A 25,397-nucleotide genomic window follows, 5' to 3' on the forward strand; every position below is an offset into this window, starting at 1 on the left:
TGTCGTTATCGCACTCTCTGATTGGCTCACAGGATTTGAATTGTAGGGCGTTGCAGCAATGCATCGTGGGACTTCGATGTGAAAATAGCCTATCGCTAAACGAGAAAGCTACATCGGCGTCGTGATTGGATCATGACAATCCTGCTCGTTGCCTATGGTTTCCTGAACAAGGAGGTGAAGGGAAATTGAGTATAAATGGGATTTATTTAAGCGTGGCGAGATTTGAATCGTGATTTAAAACACGAAGCTTTTAAAAAGAGAGCGTCTTTCAGAAAAGGATAACAATGTTATTGTACAGTGGAAAATATTTTTGCCAAGCTATTTAACCCATAATAATAAAAATATCTTTTAAAATCAAATTCCAAGTGTTATGAATATGTGATTCAATCTTTCCTCTATTTATTTTATCTGCTCACATGCACAATGCTGCATGCTTACATAACCATAACATGTAAGACTGACGACAGTCCCCAAGCATAGAGCTTCACTCTGCGCTGGTCGGTAATGACACTTTGTATCTGTTCCATTATTATTCGTGTGTGACTTGTAACATTTAATCATTTTCGGCATTACAGCCTGTTTTATATCTCACTATTTCTGAATGTAATGACTCTCAGGTCCAGGAACCGGTAAACGGACATGGGTGTTGCACGGAAGGGAAAATGGTTGCACAACACGAGTGTTCTTGGGAAGGGGAAAGTTGGAAACGTTTATCAGAAAAGTTCTTCTTCTTTCCAGTCGAGATGAAAGCAGTCTTTCATCTTGACTGCTTTGGAGTTGTGGGATAAATGTAATTATTGTGAAGAAGCTAATGGGCCAAACAGCTACTAATATTCATATTAAGTGACGTTTCACCTTTTCACATTATGTGTTAAAGCATTATTTACGTTTAACTGACTTAATCCTGTTTGGAAATGAAGAAGAAAACAGACACTAAACAATAAAACATCAAAAATATTTAATAGAAACTTTAACACAAACTAACAGTTCTTTTTTGTTATTTTTTAATATAACAATTTTCATCCACAAAATAATAATAAAAATAAAAAGAAAACAGTTAAAACAGCAGCTTTACTAAAAAAACAAGGGACAGAGGTTTAAAAGGATCTTCAGCCAAACTGGTTTACTGTGTTTTATATATGCAGTAAAAACAAGAGCCTCCTCTTGCTACTTATGGGATGTTCTCAGTTCACAGCATTAAAATACATCAGTTACCAGTAACTACAGCAGAGACAATTCGGTAAGTGAAACTAGTTACATTAGAATGCCCACGGCTGTTGACGGGTTTAAATTGGCTACTATAATGTTGCATTACGTTAATGTCTTCATCCTTCTCACAACGGTGGAGTTTCAGCGTCAGCTTTAGCACCTTTCTTAGTCGGCCTCACGTCGTACGGATGCAAAGAGACGTCTCCGTTCTGATGCCCGATCACCAGGGTGTCCTCGTGCCCCCATCGAGCCAGTTGCCAGTACCCGTCCTCCTGAGCCTCCATCATTTGGGACGTCCCCCCTTCTCCGAGCTCCCACACACAGACACAGCCGCTCTGACTCAGGCCCACCACGCTGCAGCGGTTAACGTCCACTTCACAAAGCCTTGCAGGGCAACGGAAGAAGAGGTGTGCATTACCTGGATGTGTCATAAACAAACTTATACAAGCCTTGTTCTCCGTCTGTCTTCATCTCACCTGCCAGTCCAGCCATCCGGAGGATACAGCCAAGTGGATAAGACGGATCTTCCACTCAGAGGGTTGATGCCGACTAAAGAGAACAGAGCTGGCTTCGATCTCGCCTCTGATAGCAAGCATTTCTCTCTTGCCTTTTTCTCTTCTTGGTCCAGGGAGCTTAGAAACTGATGTTGCAGCAGGACCAACAACACTCCCTGCACAACATCAAACACACACAGAAAGTTGCCACCCAGAATTTAAGCGACACAATCATTTCAAGAGTTGCTGGCTACTTACACAGTAGGAGTAACCTTTGAGACAGGCTGTGTTGGATAGACTGTCTTCAAGCAGCACTCTGCTCAGCAGCTGGCCACTCTTTAAATTCCTTCAACAAGCAAACGACAGACAATAAAGTAGCTCAAAGTCAGTGAACTTGTATGGAAAACGCCTTGTCACAGATGCTCAATTGGATTTAAGATCGGACTTTCACTGAACCATCAAACGGACCCCGTTCTGTATGTTTAGGCTTGTTATCCTTCTAGGAGGTCAACCTTCACCTCAGTCTGAAGACTTTTTAGCCTCCAAATCTTTTTTTCCAGAATTGCTGTTACCATCTCCTTAAATCTTTACATAAACTACCCAACTTCTTTCTCCCTGTTGTATAAACATTACTCTAGACATGCTGCCACTGTCAAGTGTCTCAGTAGCGACAGAATGTTCAGGGTGATGTGCAGTGTTACTTTGACAAATCACATAATGTTTTGATAGTTAGTCACAGTCCTTTTAATATGTTCTTCCACCTGAGCTGTGAAGCTCTGCAGCTCTTCCAGTGTTACCATGGGTCTCCAGTTTGCTTCTATTATTCTGACAATTTTTCTCAGTCGCTTCGGTGGATTTCTCAAATCATTTTCGACATTTGTCAAACGGTAAGTGCATTTCTAAAAATGATTTGTACGAACAGCAAAACAACATGATTACCTGCAAAATCCAATTTCCTCCTCGAAATCCTTAGTTCATCTCTCAAAATTAAATATTTGCATCAAAGATCATATCAGTGCGTCAGAACAACAAGTTCTTGTTTCATTGTGTACGGACCAGACAGTCAAACTGATTAGTCATGTTGTCCATACAACAGTGATTCTGGAGGGATGTTCTGATGTGATGAATGTTGTGAAGACAAAGTTTGTAAATTATAATTGTGGGAAATCAATGGCAAGAGACTGGACAAGATTAACTTATTTGACTTCACTGCAATTTATTGACAGACCATGTCATTGTGATACAGAAAGCAGAGCACAAAAAAAAAAAAAAAATCAATCCCCTTAAGGAAAATGGTCCATTCAGTGTGGCAGAAATTACAGTTAAGTCTTCCTCTACTTCCCATCTCCACTCTGAAAATATTCTTCAACAGAGTTAAGAAATGAAGAGAAGTGTGAGAGGAGCTCCACCAGCATCCTGTTGTGGGTCACAGATCGTTACCTGATGATGTTGGAGTGATGGAAACTGGCATTATATCCTCAGCCTCTTCCTCTGTTTTGTCTCCTCACTTCTCTTCTTCTTCTCCAAATTCTCGTCCTTCCACTACAATACGGTGTTCCATAAACGTAACATCGTATTGTAGTCTTGCTACATACACTATTTATCTGCCAGCTGATGGTTCATGACATGAACCTTCAATCTATTTCAGGAAACTGGTTGATCTGATGCTTCACACATTTACCTGGTTGAAAAAAGTCAGGATACGCCTGGGAGCAATTTACCAGTTCAGGACAGATTTAGAAAAATATCTAATGGTAATGTATAGAAATATGCTTGATATATTATGAGAACCTGATAAAGCAATTTTCATGTTAAAACTTACACAATAAAGCTATGCTTAAATGTTGTGGAGTTCGAGACAATTCAACAGAGACCCGTATAATAAATTTTGATCAATATGACACTAGCAACTGAAAATGTAGGAAAAAGCAGATGAGTGTACATAATCATTTGCATGATGTAAACAAAGCATTCGCAAGTTGTTGAAAGAAATAAGAAACTGCTCTTTTTGATGTGAACCAGCGACAGAATGATTTGAAGATTGAACAAGTAGTTTGGAGAATTTCAATTCTGTTCTGAAAAATGCAGAACAGAATCTGCACCAAAGTGAATGAGAAAAACTGCAATGATCCTGTCAGTTTAGAAGTTCCTACACGACATGCCAAGCGTCGCACTTTTCCAAACTCAACTTTCCAGAATTCTCAGTCATTTTCAGATATTTCAAAATATTGCATGTGCAAGAAGTTCACAAATTTCACCTGAACTTCCTACTCTGGGGTATGGAAAAGGAAAGAAAAGAAACTGGAAATATGGAAGGTAGAAAGGACACAACGATAGAAGAAAGGATAGGAAGGAGTGAGAGGAAGGAATGAGACAAACAAGAAAGGAAAATGGAAAAACACACAAAGAAAATAATGAAAAGTCTTTGTGGGGACTTTCCACTGACTTCCATTCATTTCTACAGCCTAACCCTTACCCTAAACCTAACCCTCACCATTACATAACTAACCTTAACCAAAACTCAATTCATACCAAAATGCTAAACCTAACCCCTATCCCAAAAACAGCATTTCCCCTTGTGGGGTCCAGGCTTTGGTCACCACAAGCAGCAGTGGGTCCCCACTATGTAATATGTGTCAGACAAATGGTCCCCACAAGGTATTAAATACATGGTACACACACACACACACACACAAAACCAAGTGTTATATTGAAGTGTTTGGCATTAAAATTCCAATTCCAAAAAACAATTACGGTTGATTTTTAAATTGGTCACACAGTGTTAGCTAAGTGCTCATCCTCTAAACCATGATTTGGCCAAGCTTCATTCTAATATCACTTACCAGATGAAAAGGTGTCCCACTTCATCTGTACCGATGAGAGCATCAGGAAGCCCCTCTACTGGAGCGAGGGCGCTCACACAAACACCAGGAGACACAAGAGGCTGAGGAGTCAGTAAGCTGACAGACACACAAGTTCAGACACTAAAAAACTTGTGGATCAGTGCCAAGAGATGAGACAAACTCTTCCTTACCTGGTGCTGTCTGACAGGGTAAACACCTGCAGAGTGGAGCCTGCGGCCGAGTCGGAGGACGTGACCACTCTGGAGTTGAATAAGCCAGCCACCGCCTGGATGATGTCCTCAAGTATCAGCGTCTGCCTGAGGCTGCAACAGGACAGCAGTCTGCAAAAACAGACAGTTTATATACTGATATGCTGACAAACTGCTTTTTTCAGTGTCTTTATGTCAAGGCCGAGCATTTCTCAGAAATTTCCCTCTGGTTTGTCTGACTACACATTGAAACCCACCTAAGCTGGTTGGCCCGTTATGCTCTGAGGTATATCAAATGTAGCTTAATTTTTTATCAAGAATTCAGATCGCAATATTAAAATGCAGAGCATTACCTCAGCTGTCTTATTTCCAGCTGACCAAGAGACACAAACATGAGGCCGGTGGAGTCTGGGACAGGAAACACGTTTATCACAGGCTGCAAACAAAAAATATATTCCATGTCTGAATCAAGAAATATTTAGGATTCTCTTAGTACCTTGTATTTCTTCAGCTCATTAAATTACAACAAAATGTTTCAATCAGCAAAAACAACGTTTCCCCACAAAGAGACTTCCCACCACCCCAATAAGATCATAATACACAATACATTTTTTCCCAATTAACCAGTTACGTAACAACATATTTTACATAAGAAATTCCAAGAATAATTTGAACCAAATGCAAGTGGTGGTCAAATTTATCAAGCAACTTGATAAATCTGACTGATAGCCAATCAGACCCCATCAGAGACCATGGTCCCCACCTTACTGTATCCAAGTGTAATCATGGAAAGTTGAGTGAAAGGAAAAGGTACTAGAGGTAAAACCAAAACGTTAAGAGCCACCAAACAAACATCCCTGGGACATGGACTGTGACTGAATTGAATTGAAGACGACATTTGTTGTGAAATAAGAAGCCTGAAAACAACAAACAGAAGAAGTCACCTCACTGAAGGTCCAGGTGTGTTTGAGGCTCCAGTTACATTCTGAAGTCTGGCTCCACAGGCACACTGCCCACTTTCCTGCTGCTGCGACACACACACCGGCCGATGGGTCCGACACACAGCACACATCCACCAAAGAGCCCCCTGCTGGCGCCTGGCATGCACAAACACTGCTTACCCCACTAAAAACAGCTAAAGAAGATGGCCACATTTTTTTTTACTCAGGACGTAAAAAGCAAAGCAACAAAGAACAAATTTTACCTCCAGTGTGTGTGTGCACCTCAGTAAGAACTTCTGTGCAGGTCCGTGCGTCGTTATTCCCACTTCCACAGCCGAGCCTTGCAGTTGGATCCTGGATGGAGTCGGGCAGTCGTCAGGTTCTTCTCTGTCACCCTGATCTCTTGGACCTACAGGCTCTGATAAATCCTGAAGCTGACTGCAGAGAGAGGGAGGAGGAAGGTTGGAAGGGAGGGAGGTGATGGATGCACCAGCACAAAGATCCAGAGGAGACAGATCCTGGGTGGACGGGCTGGGAGACGGAGGCAGGCAGAGAGGAGGAGCAGAGGGAGAGGAGTCAGAGGGCAGGCGAGCAGCATTAGGGGTGATTCCCAGGGAGGGCAGGACCGGACTGGAAGCTGGAGTGGGTGACGGATGGTAGATGGATGGCAGGCCTGTACAGGGGCATCCCACTGCATCCAGAGGAGACTTAAACAAGAACTGAGAGGCGTTACTTTTAATCGCTCCATCGTCAGAAGAGTCTGCTTTAGTAGGTTCCGCAAAATCTTCTGCAGGATACTGTGGGTTTGGGTTATTTACAGGTGGGTTTGCTGCAGCGTCGTTAGTGCAGCTGGTCGGAGCGTCCTCTGCTGCTTTACTTTCAGAAAAATCAAAGGAAAGCAACTGAGTGATGCGTCCGTCTGTGAGTCCAAGCTCTTCTAAAGAGGGTTGCTTTTCATTTTCAGATTGCTCAACTTCTGGCTCATCTGAAAGTTGCACATCATTTTCTTTGCGCGGTGTTCGGTCCACCAGAGCCTGTGGTTCATCTGTGTTTATAGATGTACATGTACTGCTGAGGGCTGCCCCGTTTTCAGTTCCAGCTTCAAGCCCTTCAGTAAACTCTTGCACCAGTGAAACAGCTTCTGTTGAGGTGTTGAGAGCGTCCGCACTGAGCTCTGCATTCGTTTCTGGAATACTTGAGTTACAAAGCTCTTCATTTAACCGCGTGCCTGTCAAATTATTAGTAACCGTGCATTGTGTCTGCTGTGGAGATGTTCGCTCGCTCTTGTTTGGACGGAGAGAATTTCTGATGGTAGATGTGGAACTGAGCGGGAAGGAACAGGGCATCAGCAGATCGACGGCGCTGTGCCGGCAGCTGGAGCGTCTGCGTGTGTTGTGTGACGGGGCTGATTCCACAGCAACCTGACGGAGCTTGTGCAGCTTCAAGGAGGCAAACTGATCATCAGGGAGGTGAAAATCTTGCTGGATTTCCAGGCTCTTCAGGCGGCTGATCAAAGAGGGAAGAGAAAGCTGAGCTGTCTGAGACGATGAAGAGGAGGAGGAGGAGGAGGAGGGCAGGAGAAGAGCCTGACAGTCTGATGAGCCTGCAGGACACAAGTTAAAGAAGAAAAAATAGATTATGAAATTAAGAAAACAAACAAACAAAAAAAATAAATCATGTAAAAACAAAATGATGCTCATAATTAATGAGGACAGCATGATTAAAGCAGAGTTGAGTGTCTACATTTGACCAGGGCAGGTAGACACTCAACTCTCAGATATTCAAAAGTGTTCCAACATTTCCAAATCCAGCTTGAACCATAGCAGACAGAGGTTACAGGTCAATATGGACAAAAATATAACATATAATATATTTCATCCTTTGTGTTTTTAGGAAGCCTCTTATGGGGGAATCTTTCTGCCATAATTTGAGAGCACACGCTATCAGTCTGAAAGCAGGCCTTCATGTCTTTCTTCTCAAAACTTGTAATACTTGAACTCAAAACTTCTGCTCTCTTTCAAATATTCACTGTGTTCTCTCAAACCTTTCTCCTCGCGCTCAAAACTTGTCTCTGCTCGGATCAAGTCTCCTCTTGCAAACCTCCCTGCTCGATTGCAAATAATTTTCTGCTGGAGCTTGGAACAGAAAAGTACAGTTGCCTGGCAACCTTTCTGTCAATAGAATGAAAGTGTTGTACTGGGCGTGTTTGTTTCCTTCTAGTGGATGTGCCTGTGTGGCTACTATCGATTTTAGTAGCTTTCGAATTATGGCAGAAAAATACCCCCATAATCATAGATTCCTGTTTCAATACATTGTCTACTTCAGCTTCATTTCTGAAGAAGCTCTCATGCTAAAAATAGCTGGCTTTGATATTTCTTCCCTCTAGTAATGCACATTGTTTGGCAATGCAGAAAAGAAAAGGAGAACATTTGTGCTGATATGGAGTTTCCAAAGGATACCACTAGTGCTCCACTAAGAAAGATAAATCAATATTAGAGGATTAATATCTTACTTATTTAAGCAAAAATCTTAAAAATAACACAGCCAAGTAATTTTACTTCAGCAAAATACTATCAGTCTGCAGAACCAGAATGTGTGTGTACCCCAGGTCTACCTGTGTTCATCTGTTGGGGTCTGCTGGTGCTGCTCTTCAGAAAGATAGGAGAGATTTTCTCCTGGTGTTCAGCAGTAAAACCAGATGGAGTTTCACTGACTGGAGAAGAAGGTTGGGCTGGACAGCTGTGAGTGGGAGTCTGCTGGAATAACATTGACTCGGTGTTTGTCTCTTCGGCTTGATGGAGTAACTGGGTAGACGGTGCAAAGCTGAGGGAGGGCTGGAGTCCTCCTGAGGTCAGGCTACATCCTTGTTTAAGAAGCTGTTGTCTCGGAGGTCTTCCCCTGCCTCTGCCTGTCCTCGTCCCTTTGGGTGGACGAACGCTGGGGCCCCGAAGTGAAACAGGAGCTTCCGAAATGGCAGAGGTAGAAAAGTCACTGGAACTCTGGGAATAATCTTTGGAAGCGTTAACGTTGGATAGCTTTAGAGAGTCCACAGATGTGGACGGAGTTGTGGAAGAGGCTGAATCCGTCTGAGTGTGCCGGTCTGACCGCTGTAGGCCCTGGTTTGACCTCCTGCTGCGGCCTCGACTCCTGCGTTGTCTCCCAGCTCTCAGCTGGGACATTATGACAGCCTGCATATCTGGCTGGGTCTGGGATAGCGTCATGTGCCTTGTGGTTCTAATGTAGTACTCTACAGGGAAAGGTAGTCCTTCCACTAATGTGCAAGAGTCTAGGAGACTTACAGTATTCTCGTCTGCTGTGATCCGATTATTTTTCTCTTTTATTTCTACAGAGTCCTCATGTTTTTCAATTGCTGTCATTTGGGCTCCATCAGGGTTGCCCTTTTCACATACCACTGGTTTTCTTGCTTGGCTATGACTGACACCATCTTCTCCCATTGTATTATTTATTAAACTGTTTTCTCCAGCATTTTGTCCTTTACTCTCTGTTGTTAAAGCAGGTCTTCCGCATTTTCCATCAACTTCTGGACCAATTTTTTTCCCTATTTCTTCCTGGGATCTTTGATTCCCGTTTCCTGTTTTGTCTCCGGCCTTGGTGTGTTCTTGCGTGCTCCAATGTGTGAGTAGAAGAGAGGGGGACTCAGATTCTGGATCAGAAAACAGCTCCTGACTTTCAATGAAGACATCTTCGTCTCTGATCGTCTGCTCCTCATCTCCAGGTCTTGTGTTTCCTGTCAACGCCTGCTGTCGCTGGCTGTTGTGTGAGCCTTCGGGAGCGTTGGCACTCCTCTTTTCCCAGCGTAAGCGGCTGCGTCTCGACCGCAGGCGCAAGGCCGTGCTGGGTCTGTGGCTGCCAGCGATGTCACTACTGAGATCTGGGGTTTTGGAGGAAGTCAGATCTCCGGAAAGCAAGAATCGTATTACTTGTTGACTCCTGATTGTACTGGATTCTACTGCACCTGATAAACATCAGAATAGTACTCATCAGTCCATGTCTGTACAGGTTTAGCTGTAATACCAATAAAATTACAGGAGTGTAAAATGAGAGATTTCAGGTTGCACTGAGTCAGACTTACCTTGACACTGTAGTGAACCTGGAGTTGCATCGTTTGTGTTAAATGTAAATGAGGAGGGGGTAACGCAAGCGGTAGATGTAATCTCTGGATCGTTCTTGTCTTGGTCTTTCTGCAGAGAAATCCTGTTTTTCACATGCCTCTTCAAAGCATCCACACACTCGGCACGCTGCGTGAGGAACAACATGAGTTTAAGACTAATTCTTTCCACCATCTCCCTTGATAAAGCAGCAATGTGGCTCACAGCTGACATTTTTGCCCCATCACACTTATATCAGAGTGCTTAGCATCCGTCTAACAAACATTGTTGTTTTTCACTGCCATCTACTTGGAACTGGAGTTTGTGTTTATTGAAATGTTAGAGACATGTTCTCAAACTACCTCTTATTCAAACAACTTCAATTAGTTCTTCATTTTGTGCGTGAAAAGAATTGAAAGAAAGTTTGATTAAATGTTAAAATCATAATCTGTTTCATACAGGCCTGGTTTCATTGTTTCATTTTACCACAACAATTATGTATTATTTTTGCAAATAAAATTTATTAGCAAAATTTATTCTGATTCACCATTTCATAACTTTTCTTGTCTAATAAAATTATCCAACTAAAGAAACAAAAAAACAAACAAACAGCGGATCACAGAACATAACCAATTTTAAGTGTCATAATTCTATTCAGCTCTTTTACTCCAATATCCCTACATAATGTGCCGTGCAACTAACTGCCTCATAACTGCTTATTTTTAAGCAGTTATGAGTCACAGTGGTGAAACTTGAAACTGCTGCTGCACAAGTTACCCAACAAGTTGTTGCTAGGTAACCAAAGAGTGGTGGCATCATCGTTTGTTGATGATGCCACCAACCTTGCTGAGCTCACAGGGCGAGGTTGAGCAGCTAAAACCTTTCCTCTGTTTACATCCCCCAGAATGCTGTGCAGCTCTGCATCGGTAGTTCAGTGAACATTTCATATGTTGAATATTCTATCAAATGAATTATCTGCTCTGTAAAATGGCTCAGTTGGTAGCACTGTTGCCTTGCAGCAAGAAGGCCTGGGGTCTTTCTGCATGGAGTTTGCATGTTCTCCTTGTGCATGTGTGGGTTCTCTCCGGGTACTCTGGTTTCCTCCCACAGTCCAAAAACATGACTATCAGGTTAATTGGTCTTTCTAAATTCTCCTTAGGTGTGAGTGTGTGTGTTCATGGTTGTTTGTCCTGTCTGTCTCTGTGCTGCCTTGCGACAGACTGGCGACCAGTCCAGGGTGACCCCACCTCTCGCCCGGAACGTTAGCTGGAGATAGGAACCAGCACCCCTCCCAACCCCACTAGGGACAAGAGTGTACAGCAGATGGATGGATGGATTGATCACATATCTATTGCAATATACAGTATATTGTTATTGATTTAGTGCATTAATTAGAGAAGCAGCCAATATGACTTCCATCGGCCAACTACGGCTCTAGTGGAGCTGCAGGGAGATACAGCACAGGTGGAAGAATATGCCAACTATGAGCCACTCCTCGTTTTATTTTTTATGGAAAAGTGGCAAGAAGAAAGGCACTGCTAGAGAAAAAACTATAAGAGGTCCTATTTAAAGTTTACCACACGTAATGTAGGTGACACATTAATCATAAGAAATAATTTGACTGACCAGATCAGACCGGAATTGAATTATTATACTTAATATTATACTTAACATTGCAAAATGTTATCTGTGGCAATGCACATAATCATGAACACACCGTCTCCATGGTGAAACATGGCTGCAGCATCGGTGTATCATACAAGATCTTAATCAAATAAATTGGACTTGGTGGTTGTATGAAACAAAATGTGACATTTTTAAAATTGTCACACTGCATTACTGGAAAGAGTGATGTCACTTTCATATTTACTTCTGATTTCGGTTAAAAAAATGTTTTAAGTGTAGTAAAAGAATACGTGTCTCACCTTTAGTCTCTGGGCTGTCTTGAGATACTCCCTTTGTAAATGTGCCAGTTTTCTACGAAGCTGAGAAGGAATAATACAAATGAATAATGTAGCTGAATATCATTTAACCCGAGTGTGAAGAGAACGTTAAGTTACCTTTTCCTTGTCATCACATTGCAGCGTGTTCCTCAGCTGTTCCTCACTGTGCAGAATGTTACCAATATTGCCATCCATCCTCCTCAGCCAACACAACCTGACAAACACCTTACATATCACCAGCTAACGCGGATATGTCACGGTTTTATACGGCTATCAACATTTTCTAATTATACTTACCTACGCCGTTAGGGGTAAATAAGAAGCTAACGGCAAAGTGTTACTTTCGTTACCAACATTAACTTTAACAACCAACCGCAACAATTATATATGCTTCCAGACAAAGGCATATAAAAGTAAACTTGCCTATTACGCAATGTCAAAGTTAAGAGTTCAATTTGAACTCTTCCATCGGTTTGTTTATGAAGACTTACTTCACTGTTCGATTAGTCAGGTATTGATTTACTTCTAATTTCCCGCTACTCAGACAGGCATCAGGAATGGAGTCAAGATGACTCGATCTGCGTCATTTGCGTAAGACGTCAGTCCGGTGCCAATATGCGCACCACAGCCTACGCCCCTCTATATATGCTTAATTAAATCACAATACAAATACAAACAATACAAATAATAAAAAAAGGGAAATAGGCTTACATTTCCTCTTGTGAGATGAGATTTTTTTAAACTCAAGAACAATCACTGTTTTTTTTAATTAGTTGTGTTTTGCGAGAAAAATGCCACAACAAACACATAATAAAAATATTAACTGCAATGAAAAATAAATTAATAATTGATATTTTCTTGGTGGCGCTCTGGGGGTCCCTTTTCATGACTTTTCCAGTGGGAGCTACAGCTCCCTCTAGCGTCCCCCTATGAAACTGCAGAGCCTTTTGCTTCCATCGCTTCAACGTATCCCAGCAGAGAGTTCTCACAGCTTGACATCAAACCCTTGGAACAGAATCTGACTTGCACACCATTTTGTGCTGTAACTGTAACTGTGTCTGTCGTTCCGTCTCATGGTTACATCTGTCCGATGCCATAGTCCTTTGGTTTTTATTGATTAATTTGACATTTTCATTTTGGAGGGTCGAACACAACATGCAACTTCAAATATTTTTAAAATCAAGAATCAGGTGCACAAGTTTCAGTTTATTAGGAGTATTCTTTGTATCACACAGGGTCTAAATTATACATATACATGCATTCACATATATGTGTAAAAATGTGAAAAACAAACACACCAAGTTTGAAACACCTTTAGTAATATTAGCTACTAATATAGCTATCTAAAAGATGTTTATTTCTAACTATTTTGTTAAAATGTCAATTGTTGTCTTGTTTTACATTGTATATTGTTTTAGCAAATATAAACTGCTACAGTCATGATGACTAAGACTGGGCTACCTACAGTGGGTATGGAAACTATTGCAGCCATTTACTAAAATCAAAAAAGTTCATATTATTTCTCATGAATCTACACTCGGCATCTCATCTTGACAGAAAAAAAACAGAAATGTAGAATTCTTTGCAAATTTATAAAAAAATAAAAACTGAAATATCACATGGTCATAAGTATTCAGAATCTTTTCTGTGACACTCATGCTGTCCATTTCCCCTGATCCTCCTTGAGAGGGTTCTACCCCTTCATTGGAGTCCAGCTCTGTTTAATTAAACTGACTGGAGTTTATTAGGACAGGCACCCACCTGTCTATATAAGACCTTCCAGCTCAAAAAGAGTTGTGACATAGTTGATGTGCCCTTATTTTTTAATACCAACAATGCTGGTCAAAATCTAAATGTTTACAAAACTTTTTGCAGATAACAGATTAAAAACTTAGAAAACCTGGAAGCTCACGCCTTCTTCCTGTTCTATACTCCCATACGTTCCCTCTTTTAACCCTGCAAAACTATGAATCTTTCTTGTTTACTATCTGTGCAGCGGTTTGTTTCCATTTTGTTCATAATTCCTGCTGAAATATCTGTTTTTCATGTCATAAAACTTGTCATATTTAACTTCTTTCTTAAAATCTATAATGCTATAGTGTTTATAATTGTCTTTATCAAATGTTGCAGCATTTGCCACAATGACAAGAAATGTCTTCATTAGTGACATCATTCTGGTTGCTTCATTTGATTTTATTTTGTTTTTTGTTTTTTTAAAAGAAATTTTATCAAGCCGTATTAATTTGGCACTGAAGATAATGACAAATTTTGTCAGCTTTAACCCCAATCCTGTCTCTAAGCACACATAAAATGTTATACATAGGATAATATTGTGAAACCATTTACTACAGTAAGCATGATCTTGGACTGCGAAGTACTTAAAATTAGTTGTGTTTATAAGAAAGTACTTAACAAATCACATTGGTTTTTAGTTTGGTGAAATTGTCCTTCTCCTCAGACATCCGCAGGTTAGATACTTCATGGCAGTCACACTGACATGCATCACAGGCCCCATGTTAAAGAGCATGTGGTAGAAAGCATGAACAGACAGCCCTCCAGTTTCATCGGCGTACTTCAGTGCCACTATCGGCGTGTACAGCGGATTGGTCAGATTACGGAAACGAGGTCGACTTGCTTCGATCACCTTCTTGGTGCACTGTAAAAAAGAAAATATATTCACATACATTTAAATGTTCAGACAGAGTGGTGCTGATAAAGAGTAAAAAGTAAAGATACAATAATTTTACTTTAGCAATGTCATCAGGTGTTTGTCCAAATGCCTCAAAAATGTCCACAGAAGATGGAAGATAGATGTTCTTGAAGTAATGCAGAGTATCAGGATCCGTTCCAGGATACTCCTTCTGTTTCACATCCTGAATCATCTTTGCTTCAAATTCTGTGTGCACCGGTCCTGGCTCGATCAGCGACAGGCTGTGATAAATCAGGTATATTAAGAGAAGGAGAAGATTTCAGCCATGGAAACAATTATGCTATTGTTAATACAGTATATTCACTTAAAAACTAAAATCCTCAACATTGTTTGTTATTAAATACTGATAAGTTCTGAAACTTTTGAGCAATGTTTTTCATTTTGAATGTTACATGCCAGTGTAAAACAGATGCAAACATATAATCTGTCCATCCTTCTTTCTAACAGGGTGTCCATCTGTCCACTAGTGTGTCTGCTGTGAGTAACAGGTCCAGGAGAGAAACCCAGAAATTCCTCTCCAAGCACTTCACTCCTTCTAGGGAATCCATGGTTTATCCAAGTCAGGAGGAGAAGGTAGTCCTTCCATCGAGCTCTTGCTCTGCTTTGTTCAAAGAGGAGAAACAGTGGATCTGTGCTTCCACTGATTATACGATTCTCCTGACCATGTAGACAAGGGTCAGAATGGAAAGAGATCACCAACACACTCTCTGTGTGACAGGACCTCAGATTCTCTCATCTGCATCGGATACATCTCGGATCCGTCCAGCTGATCCGTCCAAATTCTCCACCAGCGGAACCAGATGTATCCTTTCAAGACATCCATTCCCCAAGATTTTGTTCTGGTCTGGACCCCATTGAAAGCAGTTAATCAGCATCGCAAAAACACAGAAATTAGACTATATTGACAACTTTCAATAAAGATGTGGATGTAAAATGTATATTTATACTAAGTTGCTTTAAAACTGTTATGTGTAGAAACGACATGTAAGATGCTGAAGTGTATAGTTCAATGGCCATCAAACAACAAATACACTATTATGTATGTTAAGAGAGAATTCTTGCAAGAGACCCAAAAGGCATAGTTCAAGAGAATTTTAATCATAGCTTATTAAACAGTAAATCCCTTCAATGATACTTACATGATGTTAAACTTCAAAAGCTGCACAGCTAAACTCTCACAAAAGCCCTCCATGGCAAACTTGGAAGCAGCGTAGACATCATTAAACACAATACCTGAAGAAAAACAGACATGATTTCAGCCTGTGGAGACACTTAGTGGATAATATTAGCCTCTTAATCTGTTGAGGTTTCTCTTTGTCCATTGCCCAAACCCCATTTAAAGTAAAGCTGGTATTTGTTTCCTGTAGGGTTTAGCATCTCTACTTACCTTGTAGTCCCATCACGCTGCTAACTACAATGATGTGTCCTCCTCTTCTTTGCTTCATGTCCGGCATCACTTCCTTGATCATCCTGATGACTCCAAAGAAATTAGTCTCAAATACTTTCTTCATCTCTTCAATAGAAATGCTTTCTACTGGACCCACCAGGCCAATACCTGCATTGTTGACTGTTAAAGATGAGGGAAACCAGAAGATAAAGAGAGTCCAACTGTATGATTAACACATATTTTAGACATTTTAATGCTAAAAATGTCATATTTGACTTACTAAGGACGTCTACGTGTCGATCTTTGATGCCGTTTATGCATTGCTTGACAGATTCATCACTGCAGACATCCAGCACAGCAAGAGAAAGAGTTTTCCCATATGCATCTCCAGCAGCCTCTACCAGCTTGTCCTTTCGTTTCAGGTCACGCATCGTGGCTATTACTGAAAACGGGGAAAAATATGTTAGTATAGGCCTATAGTTTTCAAGCTCAAGCTGCTATGAAATAAAATAAGTAAAAAGTCTTTTTTTTTTTTTGAGAAGCTTTTATAAATGCCATCGGGGTAATGTTTCTATGTACGATCCTTGATTCATTCATCCTTTTTGTCTACAGACAGGTTTCCATTTGTGTTTGGGACAGGCTCTAACAGCACAACACCTTCAGGGTACAGCTTTAAATAAACGATGAGTCGGCAGCTTGCCCAGGTTCAGAGGTTAGACATTCAGTGTCAAACTAAGTTCATCCATAAGTCGGTGGGTTTATTGAACACATAACAAAACACTTTACTCTGGTCCAGCATGAACATATGTATGGATACATATTAATGGTTCTTTACACATTGTGCTGTTAAAAAACCCTCATAATATTCCTTAATAAAATAATAAACCTTCAAATATTTATCAATAATGTATCCAAGTTTCTCAACTGACTGATCTTATTTTTTGGAAATTAATTTGATTTAAAGAAAGAATCATATATTTAAAAAAGAATAAATCTATTGAATACTGCAAAAACCTCTACAATAAACGCTTCCACTCTAGCAGCCCACAGAGCAGGAAGCTCACATTAATCTGCATGATAACCTCGAAAATCATCATGATTAACAGATTTGAAAACAATCAGTCTATGTGAAATGAATCTACATAGTATGTTCTCCAGAGCATGCTTTTTATTGTTGCTGTTCATTTGTTTCAAAAGGGACAGTACACATCACATAATATGCCAGAGTTAGCCATTTTTATTTACGACATACCTGACTTGTTATATGATATACTTATTTTCCATTTTTGGAAACAGGTTAGACAAAAATCCAAAATGTTTCTGGCACAACTTCACTGACTCCCATGGTGCATGGAGAGTAAAAAAATCTGCAGAGGTGAAGATTTCAGCAACACTTAAAGTTCTACTTTATTTATAGACCAATGTGTTTTGGTTTATGGCCTTCATCAGGGTCATTCAGCCAAAACTTATTGGTCTACAAATTAAATGATTTCTTAGCACTTCAAGTGCTACTGTAGTCTTCACCACAACAGCTTACACACACATATCTCACCTCTCCCTAACCCATCCCTAACCCCAAAACACACACCTCACCAACAACCTCATTTCAGATCATAAATAGATATTCCTTTATTTAACCAGGTAAACCCCGTTGAGATCTAGATCTCATGTTCAAGAGAGACCTGGGCAAAAAAATTGCAATACATAGCAAATACAGTAAAGAACATCACTGCTGCTAAACATAGCAAGTATAGTAAAAATAAATCTTAAGCTCCTGTTGCTTAAGCAGCTCTGTTAGGGCAGCCACATTACACAGAGGTATTAGTTGTTATGTACTGGTGGTAAAGACGTATTCAGCCTGTGATCCAGAATCAAACTCTACAAGCCAAGGAATAATTAGTCAAAGCTGGGCTTTGCTGTCTCTTTTCAACTATTGCTTGAGGTGAGAATCTAAAGACTATTCTACAACATAGGCAATAATGGCACAGAGAGGTGTAGTGAGCAGTGACCTACGCTGGTCACTTATTCAGATTTAGATAAACTATGAGCTTTATCAAAGTATCCAACAGTTCAGTAAGTCGAGTAACGTTTGTGATGGCCAAACCTATGGCCACACTCTTAAGTCGGTAACTCATTTTTTTGCACAACCTTTTTCATACAAACACAAAACACTTTAGTTTCAATAAAACATTTATTTGGATACGTTTGTTCTATTTGTTGGCGTGCACATTTAGTTAACACGTGTATTTAAATCAACTTAAAGTTAAGTTTGTTTGCCTAATATTAACTTCTGTTTTCTTGCCTGTTACCTGCCATGGAGGAGCCAGACAAAAGAAGGGCCAGCGCTCAGCAGGCTTAAATGCTGATTGAACTGCACCACTGGTTCCTGCTGGCAGTATAAATACCCTGGTATTTATACTGGTCATTTCTTTGCTAGGTCAGTTATTTTTGTTTGTGCAGCCAGTTTGTTTGCATTTTTTTTTGCCTGAGTTCAGTCTTGTTTCTTTGACCTCTTTTATGAGCTCAGTTGTTTTTTATCATCTAATACTTTGGGTTAAAATAATAAAAAAGATATATATTTTTTTCTAATATTTTCTATAACTCCTCCTGTTTTCAACTCGGTTCAGCACGCATTTATAGAATTATATTTTCACTCATTTTAATAAATAAAATTATTTCTTATTTTAAAGTAATTGAAATATTTAATAAATAGTTTTCAGTATATATGAAATTTGATTCAAGTTTTCTATTTTAGTTTTTATGAAAATGTTATGACAATGGACTGAGAACATTACAGAGTGAAAAATGGCAGAGAAAAGAGGATCTATACAGAATACTTGGAGAGTTTTGGTCTTGGTTACTTGGTTACTTTAAAAAAGTAACCAAGAACTTTTTTAAGTTCTTAACTTAAGAACTACTTAATAGCCTTGTGAAACAGTTTGATATGAATTTGAATCATAACTTATGATGTCCTTCTGAGCTCTAATCTATTATGGGGACACATACATAACTATAGATGAACTAATAGTTCTGGTGGATTTGAACTGAGTACACATTTAAAATAAGCAGCTTCTGTTCAGTCTGGGTCTGCAAGGTTCTGTGGGGCTCCTCTGAGTTTAAAACTTTACCTGTGATGTGTGTCATGTGCCAGTTTGATGCTATGAAACTTACCGGAAATTACCTGCACTGTAAACAACCAACTTCCACTGTGAAGCGAGAACCTCAGAGCCGAATGAAGCGGCTGTTAATGTTAATTCAATATTTGGAAGTGTGGTCAACAAGGACTCAGTGGCTTTGTTCACCTCCTCTGCTGCCATCGCTAAAACTAATTCTAGCGCACTATAATTCTAGAACAGTGCAGAAAATTTACGTCAACGTTCACAACTTCTCTTTCTGTTCGTTGATTGGCCCAGTCAAAAATCGACCACAGACAATCCGAGTGAAGGGGAAAAATCCCAGACTGTCGGTGGATTTTAAGGCAGCTATAGTGGAGTCAAGTTTTTTTGTTGCCATAAGGAATAAGATTAATATCCAGTCATTTATTTTTAACAAGAAGTATATTTTCTAAAAATGCTAGTAATTATTGCATGTGTTTCAATGTTGACTTCATTGGCACTTTAATTTTAGACATTAAATATTGCTGTTTGTGAGATGCAATCCAGTTAAAACTGCTGTTAAATAAGTTAAATAAGCGTAACACTGCTAAAAACATACTTGACACATATTTTGACATCTTACAGTGAGAAACAATTCAGGTCATCACATTTATAATAACGCAGTATATGTGTCAGACTATTATATGAAGACATGGGTTGTAGTTTCATTAGCGTTTACATTTGCTCAATTATGAGCTTGTATTAATCTCACTTGGACTCTGACTTTGTGGAATGGTGATGTTGTCCAATCAGATCCCTGCTTTTATTGTTCATGTATTAATAATTCAGATTTTGCTGGGGTTTTTTTTTTTCCACTGATTTAACAGAAACAAAAAGTTTATTAAACATAGCTGCTGCTATATAACACCATAGTGGCCATTACGTGTTGTGGAGAAATAAGAGGATAGCAGAGTGAATGTGCAATTAATCCTATTTTTGCAATAATTTGTTACTTTTGTTGAATACTTTGAAACTATAACATATTTAATTGCTACAGCAATAGAATTTAAGTTGCCAATGATCTCATCAATCCAGATACCTACCGTGATAGCGCTTCTTCTCATCCTTGGCCAGCATCACAGCCATCCGTAGGCCAATCCCAGAGGAGCAGCCAGTGATCAGGACCACTTTCTGTTCAGGACTCACCATAATTCAGCTGCTGGTCCTGCTCTTTTTGCAGACCAGAAGACAGACACCAGTGCAGAGTCAGTGCTAATCTGAAGTGAGAAGAAGAGCTGCAGTAAGAGGATAAAACACAGAGAGGGAGTCACATGGACAGGGTGAAAATCTACAACAATCCTAGGATTATCTAAGGGGATGTCCCTTCATAACAGACAGTGTGGCAAATGTGTTTATTGGTGAAATACGGGGATGGTGCTTAAAGGGGGGGGGAGTTAGAAATGTGTGGATGGCAGCGCCTTAGATTTGCCGCCATCTAGTGGCCAGTATGCTCATTCCAGGAACAGGTCTTTCTAAAGTTATGTTACGGATTTTTTCGTGGTAATTCTTCAGTGAATCAGCAGACCTTGTTCTGCTGCTACACACACAGTCAACCATCATGCTTTTACTTTAGATTGAGATAACCTCCAAATACAAAATGCATACAGAAATTATAAACTACATAAATAAAAAAAGCACACCCCTTCTCTTTCATATGTATACATGCACCCCCCCCCCCCCGCACGCCCACATACAACCCCCCCCCCCCCCCCCCCCCCTCACACACACCCTTCTTGATTATGGCTGGCAGTCATGATTTCACTGCACTTATAGCAGGAGTAAAGGAGCTGGAAAAATGCCTGGAATCCATGTTTCCTTCAGTCACTGTCTGCAGTGTACAGCTGAAACTAAACCACTCTGATCCAAAAACATGAACTCCTAATAGTTATTCAGCACATTAACAGTATCTTTATTTTTGATCTTGTAAAGACAAGAGATCTGGCCAGGTGTCTCCAAATGTGAAACCACTTCTTTCTGCATAATGGCACAAAACACAATCCATATTACAGCTACAATGGAAGCTACTTTTCACTTATTACTAAAAGCATTCAATTGACAGCATTTATTACATATTACTTTAAAAACAAATTATAGAACAAACCAAATCAAGATGTAATACAAATATATAAGTACATCTTAACCATTGGGGATTTTTAACAGTACAAAATGGGACATCCTACTTAAGTATATATGCAGTATATATATATATATATATAATATATATAATATATATATTATATATATATTATATATATATAATAGTGGGTAGATCCCATGAGATCTACCCACTAGCTCATGGGTAGATCGATATATATATATATATATATATATATATATATATATATATATATATATATATATATATATATATATATAATACTTATACATATAATTGATACAAATGGTTGCACAAAACAAGCATTGTGATGGCCAAAGGGGGAGCCGACACGTTTGTGTATGATCTAATTTAGTGCCAGCCTCTTTTTTCTCTGAACTTATCCTAAAAGCTTATAAAGATTGTCGTAATGGTCTCTTCTGGACTTTCCATTTTGTGGGCAGAGCAGCATAAGCTCCTGAAACAAGTGGTTATTCTTTCTACAGCCAACTGCATGTACATATCTTAGGAGCACTTCTCTGTTTGTGAAAAAAGTTTGGGTCGGGCAAAGACAGACAGGTGGTGGAATTTGGAATCTGCAGCAGCATATTTTTATTAGTTGGGCAGCAACGCTGTCCTGTTCCAGCATGTTGCACTAGCTCATGGGCTTGTACGCATATTCAAAGACAAAAACAGACAAAAAAAGGAAAAAAAAGAATGAAATCCAGTGTGGAACAAGCTCCTGCTGTTTCAGGTCCTTTGGTAAACTGTGGTTTCTGAAGATTGCACCTGACTGAAACAGATGAGTGTAACACCATCCACTGCAGGACGTTTTAGACAGGAAGTCTTAAAGAAGTAAAATAAGATCATTCTGCTTTGTTTTTTTTGGCTCATTGACATTGCAAGAGGATGAATTAATCATGATAAAATATAGGTTTCTAAATTACTTGAAATTTTATGACAGATTTTTGCTGGAATTCAAATGTCTTTTTTCATAAAACAAAACGTACAGTGTCTATAACTCATTTCAGAAAGCTCATACTCACACAGACATATTTCAAAGCTTTATATCTTGTAATTTTTATGATCTGAGCTTACATATAATAGCAACCCAAAATTAAATTATGACATTGTGAAAAAGCCATAAATTTAGATGTCTACACATGTATTTTTAATTGACAGAAATCTTACCCCATTCATAACTCCTTGTGTTTCCATAGCAACTAAAACAAACAAGACCAGGACAGGTTTTGACATCATAATGTAGATGAGAATCTCTATGTTCTCATCAGTGATGTCATAAATGTTCAGAGAGATACAAGAATTCTCAGTTTGCTTCTCAACTTGGTTGGAGGTAGATCGATCCCAGAGAGACGACTTCAAACTGACTTTACAAACCATTTTAACTGAACACCAAGTCAAGAGGATTTTTGCCTGTGATGGGACCTTGGATTTCTTGTTACGAAGGGAGTTGAAAAGTTGTTAGGATATAGCACAAGAGGCAACAATGTCCTTGTAGAGAGCTCTGAGGACGAGAGATGAAAATACTTTGCTTTTGACATTGAACCCTGAAGACCAAAAGACATGGAAGATTCCTCTAAGGATGAGAAAGTTACCATCAAAACATGGAGAAAGAAGGAGACCATCTCTGGTTCATCAAGTCTGATCATGATGAGTTTCATTTTATCTGTGCTGCAAACTAAGAGCTGTGACTCAGTTTGTGTCTCAGTTTGTGAGTTATGGTAACCTTCATCAGGTGAAAACTTCACATCTTGTCTAGTATTGCTTTGCTCACAGAAAACCTTCTTTTTGACAATTTGAAATATTTAAAACATTTTTCTTTTCTTTTTCTTGTGTATTGTAGAAGTTTGCTGTAATTTCTGACACATTTGTGATTAGTGTAAATTTGACTCACAGCTTTAAATGTTTAACTAATGGAGTGTTTTATATGTTTTTTAATAATGCAAATTAATTTTTTTGTTTCTTCTATAATATATTACATATATTTTACTTTCATTGAAAGGTAAAAAATTAAAGTAAAAGCTGTTTTCAGCCTCTGATTATAAGTGTTTAAAGTTAGTCATATTGCTGTTGCAGAAAAACAAACATTGCTAGTTTTCATTAGATCTCATTAACTGAACCAAGCAACATAAAACATTGTCAACACTCTGCCTCTTAGCATGGTACTTTGTTTGCTTTTCAACTTGGTTGGAGGTAGATCGATCCCAGAGAGACGACTTCAAACTGACTTTACAAACCATTTTAACTGAACACCAAGTTAAGAGGATTTTTGCCTGTGATGGGACCTTGGATTTCTTGTTACGAAGGGAGTTGAAAAGTTGTTAGGATATAGCACAAGAGGCAATGACATTTTTGTAGAGAGCTCTGAGGACGAGAGATCAAACTACTTTGATCCCTGAAGACCAAAAGGACATGGAAGATTCCTCTAAGGATGAGAAAGTTACCATCAAAACCACAACTACGGATTTGACAGTAAAGGCATCAGAAAACTTTGTTGCTTTTGAAAGTGTCAATGTTCCTCATGACCAAATGGACCTGGATGTGTTTGCTTGCTCACAGTTTGAGTGAGTTATCTTTACAACCACACTACTCCAACATAAAGAGAAAATGCTTTTTCAGTGACACCGATGTGTTGACCCTGATACTCCCATGGTCAGTCAGTCCAGACGATTTAAGATATCCTTCAATTCCTGACCCAATCATTGAAATTCCTGTAAAAAGTGGACCTCAGTGGTACCATCTGTCCTCAGTCATTTGCTGCTTGTACTTACCTGACAAACAGCAGGTTAGATTACCCACCTTTTTTCCAATTGTTGAAGAGCTGCTGTTGAGTGGCCCTCCTGGGGACTTCCTTATGCTGCTTTGAGATTTCAACGCTCGCGTGGGCAATGACAGTGAGACCTGGAGGGGTGTGGTTGGGAGGATCGGCCACCCTGATCTAAACCAGAGTGGTGTTCTGTTATTGGATCTCTGTGCTCTTCATGGATTGTCCATAACTATATAAATTTGTTCATGAGTATCCTCATATGTACAATATCCCATTTTTACATGCATGTATGAGTTGGAAAACAAGACAAATACAAAACTTAAATTTCTGCACATTTATTGACTAACATTTACTAATTTAGATGTCTACGCATGCATTTTTAATTGACAATAATCTTACGCCAGTCATAACTCCTTGTGTTTCCATAGCAACTAAAACAAACAAAACCCTGACACAGGTTGTTTGACATCATCGTATCCATGAGAACCTCTGTGTGATGTCAGTGATGTCATAAATGTTCAGAGAGATACAAGAATTCTCAGTTTGCTTCTCAACTTGGTTGGAGGTAGATCGATTCCAGAGAGACGACTTCAAACTGACTTTACAAACCATTTTAACTGAACACCAAGTCAAGAGGATTTTTGCCTGTGATGGGACCTTGGATTTCTTGTTACGAAGGGAGTTGAAAAGTTGTTAGGATATATCACAAGAGGCAACAATGTCCTTGTAGAGAGCTCTGAGGACGAGAGATGAAAAAACTTTGCTTTTGACATTGAAACCTGAAGACCAAAAGGACATGGAAGATTCCTCTAAGGATGAGAAAGTTACCATCAAAACCACAACTATGGATTTGACAGTAAAGGCATCAGAAAACTTTGTTGCTTTTGAAAGTGTCAATGTTCCTCATGACCAAATGGACCTGGATGTGTTTGCTTGCTCACAGTTTGAGTGAGTTACATTTACAACCACACTTAACTCTTTGCCAACACAGATATTACAAAATAAATGTCTTTACCAGTCTTCCCAAAAACATAATGGACCTGGATGTGACTCCAAGCTGTAACAGCGAGGAAATTGTGACAAATATTGAAGAAATCTATGAGGATTCATCATGAGGAGAATCCTCTTCAGCAGAAGAAAACTCAGAAGATGAAATTCAAAAGGACAGATGATTTTGACAGTGTCGATGCTAATCTTGAGCCAACCACGTACTTTTGCAAATTTTCCAACTCAATCTTCAACTGTTGGATGAATGCCACAACACATAGCATTATGAACTTGAGTATTACCTGAAGGTTTGTAGCGCAGTATCTGGACTTTTTACAGAGACGTCATTGTTTCCAAGGTTTTTCTTTACAACAATCCACCATTCAGGAAGATATTTTCCCCCAGATGAAGTCTTTGCAGTTCAGAATGAAATAATTGAAACACTGAAGATAAATAATGTAGTACATTGGGACAAGCCAGGAGTCTTTTTGCTTTATATGTTACACTATCTGACCCAATATGTCATT

The 25,397-nt window shown here is 39.4% G+C and overlaps 2 protein-coding genes across 3 annotated transcripts; both read right to left on the reverse strand.

Moving 5' to 3' along the window:
* Window positions 1-1,140: 1,140 nt before the first annotated feature.
* On the reverse strand, window positions 1,141-12,347 carry palb2 (partner and localizer of BRCA2). Of its 2 annotated transcripts, none has more exons than XM_028016289.1 (13): window positions 12,240-12,347; window positions 11,866-11,962; window positions 11,731-11,790; window positions 9,790-9,955; window positions 8,311-9,672; window positions 5,960-7,299; window positions 5,700-5,852; window positions 5,109-5,191; window positions 4,738-4,887; window positions 4,547-4,663; window positions 1,962-2,049; window positions 1,686-1,879; window positions 1,141-1,593 (listed from the first exon to the last, which is right to left on the reverse strand). In XM_028016289.1, the coding sequence occupies exons 2-13, from the start codon at window positions 11,941-11,943 to the stop codon at window positions 1,335-1,337; spliced, it is 4,050 nt and encodes a 1,349-aa protein (XP_027872090.1). In that variant the 5' UTR covers window positions 11,944-11,962; window positions 12,240-12,347; the 3' UTR covers window positions 1,141-1,334. The 2 variants fall into 2 exon arrangements, with proteins under 2 accessions (XP_027872090.1, XP_027872089.1); XM_028016288.1 differs by having other exon boundaries at window positions 12,046-12,309.
* A 587-nt stretch (window positions 12,348-12,934) lies between these two features.
* LOC114143907 (retinol dehydrogenase 8) lies at window positions 12,935-20,288 on the reverse strand. The gene is made up of 6 exons (XM_028016304.1): window positions 20,044-20,288; window positions 16,126-16,287; window positions 15,846-16,025; window positions 15,598-15,691; window positions 14,496-14,679; window positions 12,935-14,404 (listed from the first exon to the last, which is right to left on the reverse strand). The coding sequence occupies exons 1-6, from the start codon at window positions 20,147-20,149 to the stop codon at window positions 14,177-14,179; spliced, it is 954 nt and encodes a 317-aa protein (XP_027872105.1). The 5' UTR covers window positions 20,150-20,288; the 3' UTR covers window positions 12,935-14,176.
* Between the last annotated feature and the right edge of the window lie 5,109 nt (window positions 20,289-25,397).

This window comes from Xiphophorus couchianus, chromosome 5 (assembly GCF_001444195.1).
Source record: "Xiphophorus couchianus chromosome 5, X_couchianus-1.0, whole genome shotgun sequence".
In the NCBI taxonomy this organism is placed as follows: domain Eukaryota; kingdom Metazoa; phylum Chordata; class Actinopteri; order Cyprinodontiformes; family Poeciliidae; genus Xiphophorus; species Xiphophorus couchianus.

Excerpts from the sequence above, each read along its gene's own strand:
- palb2 (XM_028016289.1), bottom strand. The coding sequence starts at position 11,943 with ATGGATGGCAATATTGGTAACATTCTGCACAGTGAGGAACAGCTGAGG. Across the intron at positions 7,300-8,310 it reads ACCCCAACAGATGAACACAG|GCTCATCAGACTGTCAGGCT; the intron begins GTAGACCTGGGG and ends TGTGTCCTGCAG. Across the intron at positions 4,888-5,108 it reads CTGGAAATAAGACAGCTGAG|ACTGCTGTCCTGTTGCAGCC; the intron begins GTAATGCTCTGC and ends CTGTTTTTGCAG.
- LOC114143907 (XM_028016304.1), bottom strand. The coding sequence starts at position 20,149 with ATGGTGAGTCCTGAACAGAAAGTGGTCCTGATCACTGGCTGCTCCTCT. Across the intron at positions 16,026-16,125 it reads TCGACACGTAGACGTCCTTA|TCAACAATGCAGGTATTGGC; the intron begins GTAAGTCAAATA and ends CATCTTTAACAG. Across the intron at positions 15,692-15,845 it reads CAGCGTGATGGGACTACAAG|GTATTGTGTTTAATGATGTC; the intron begins GTAAGTAGAGAT and ends GTTTTTCTTCAG.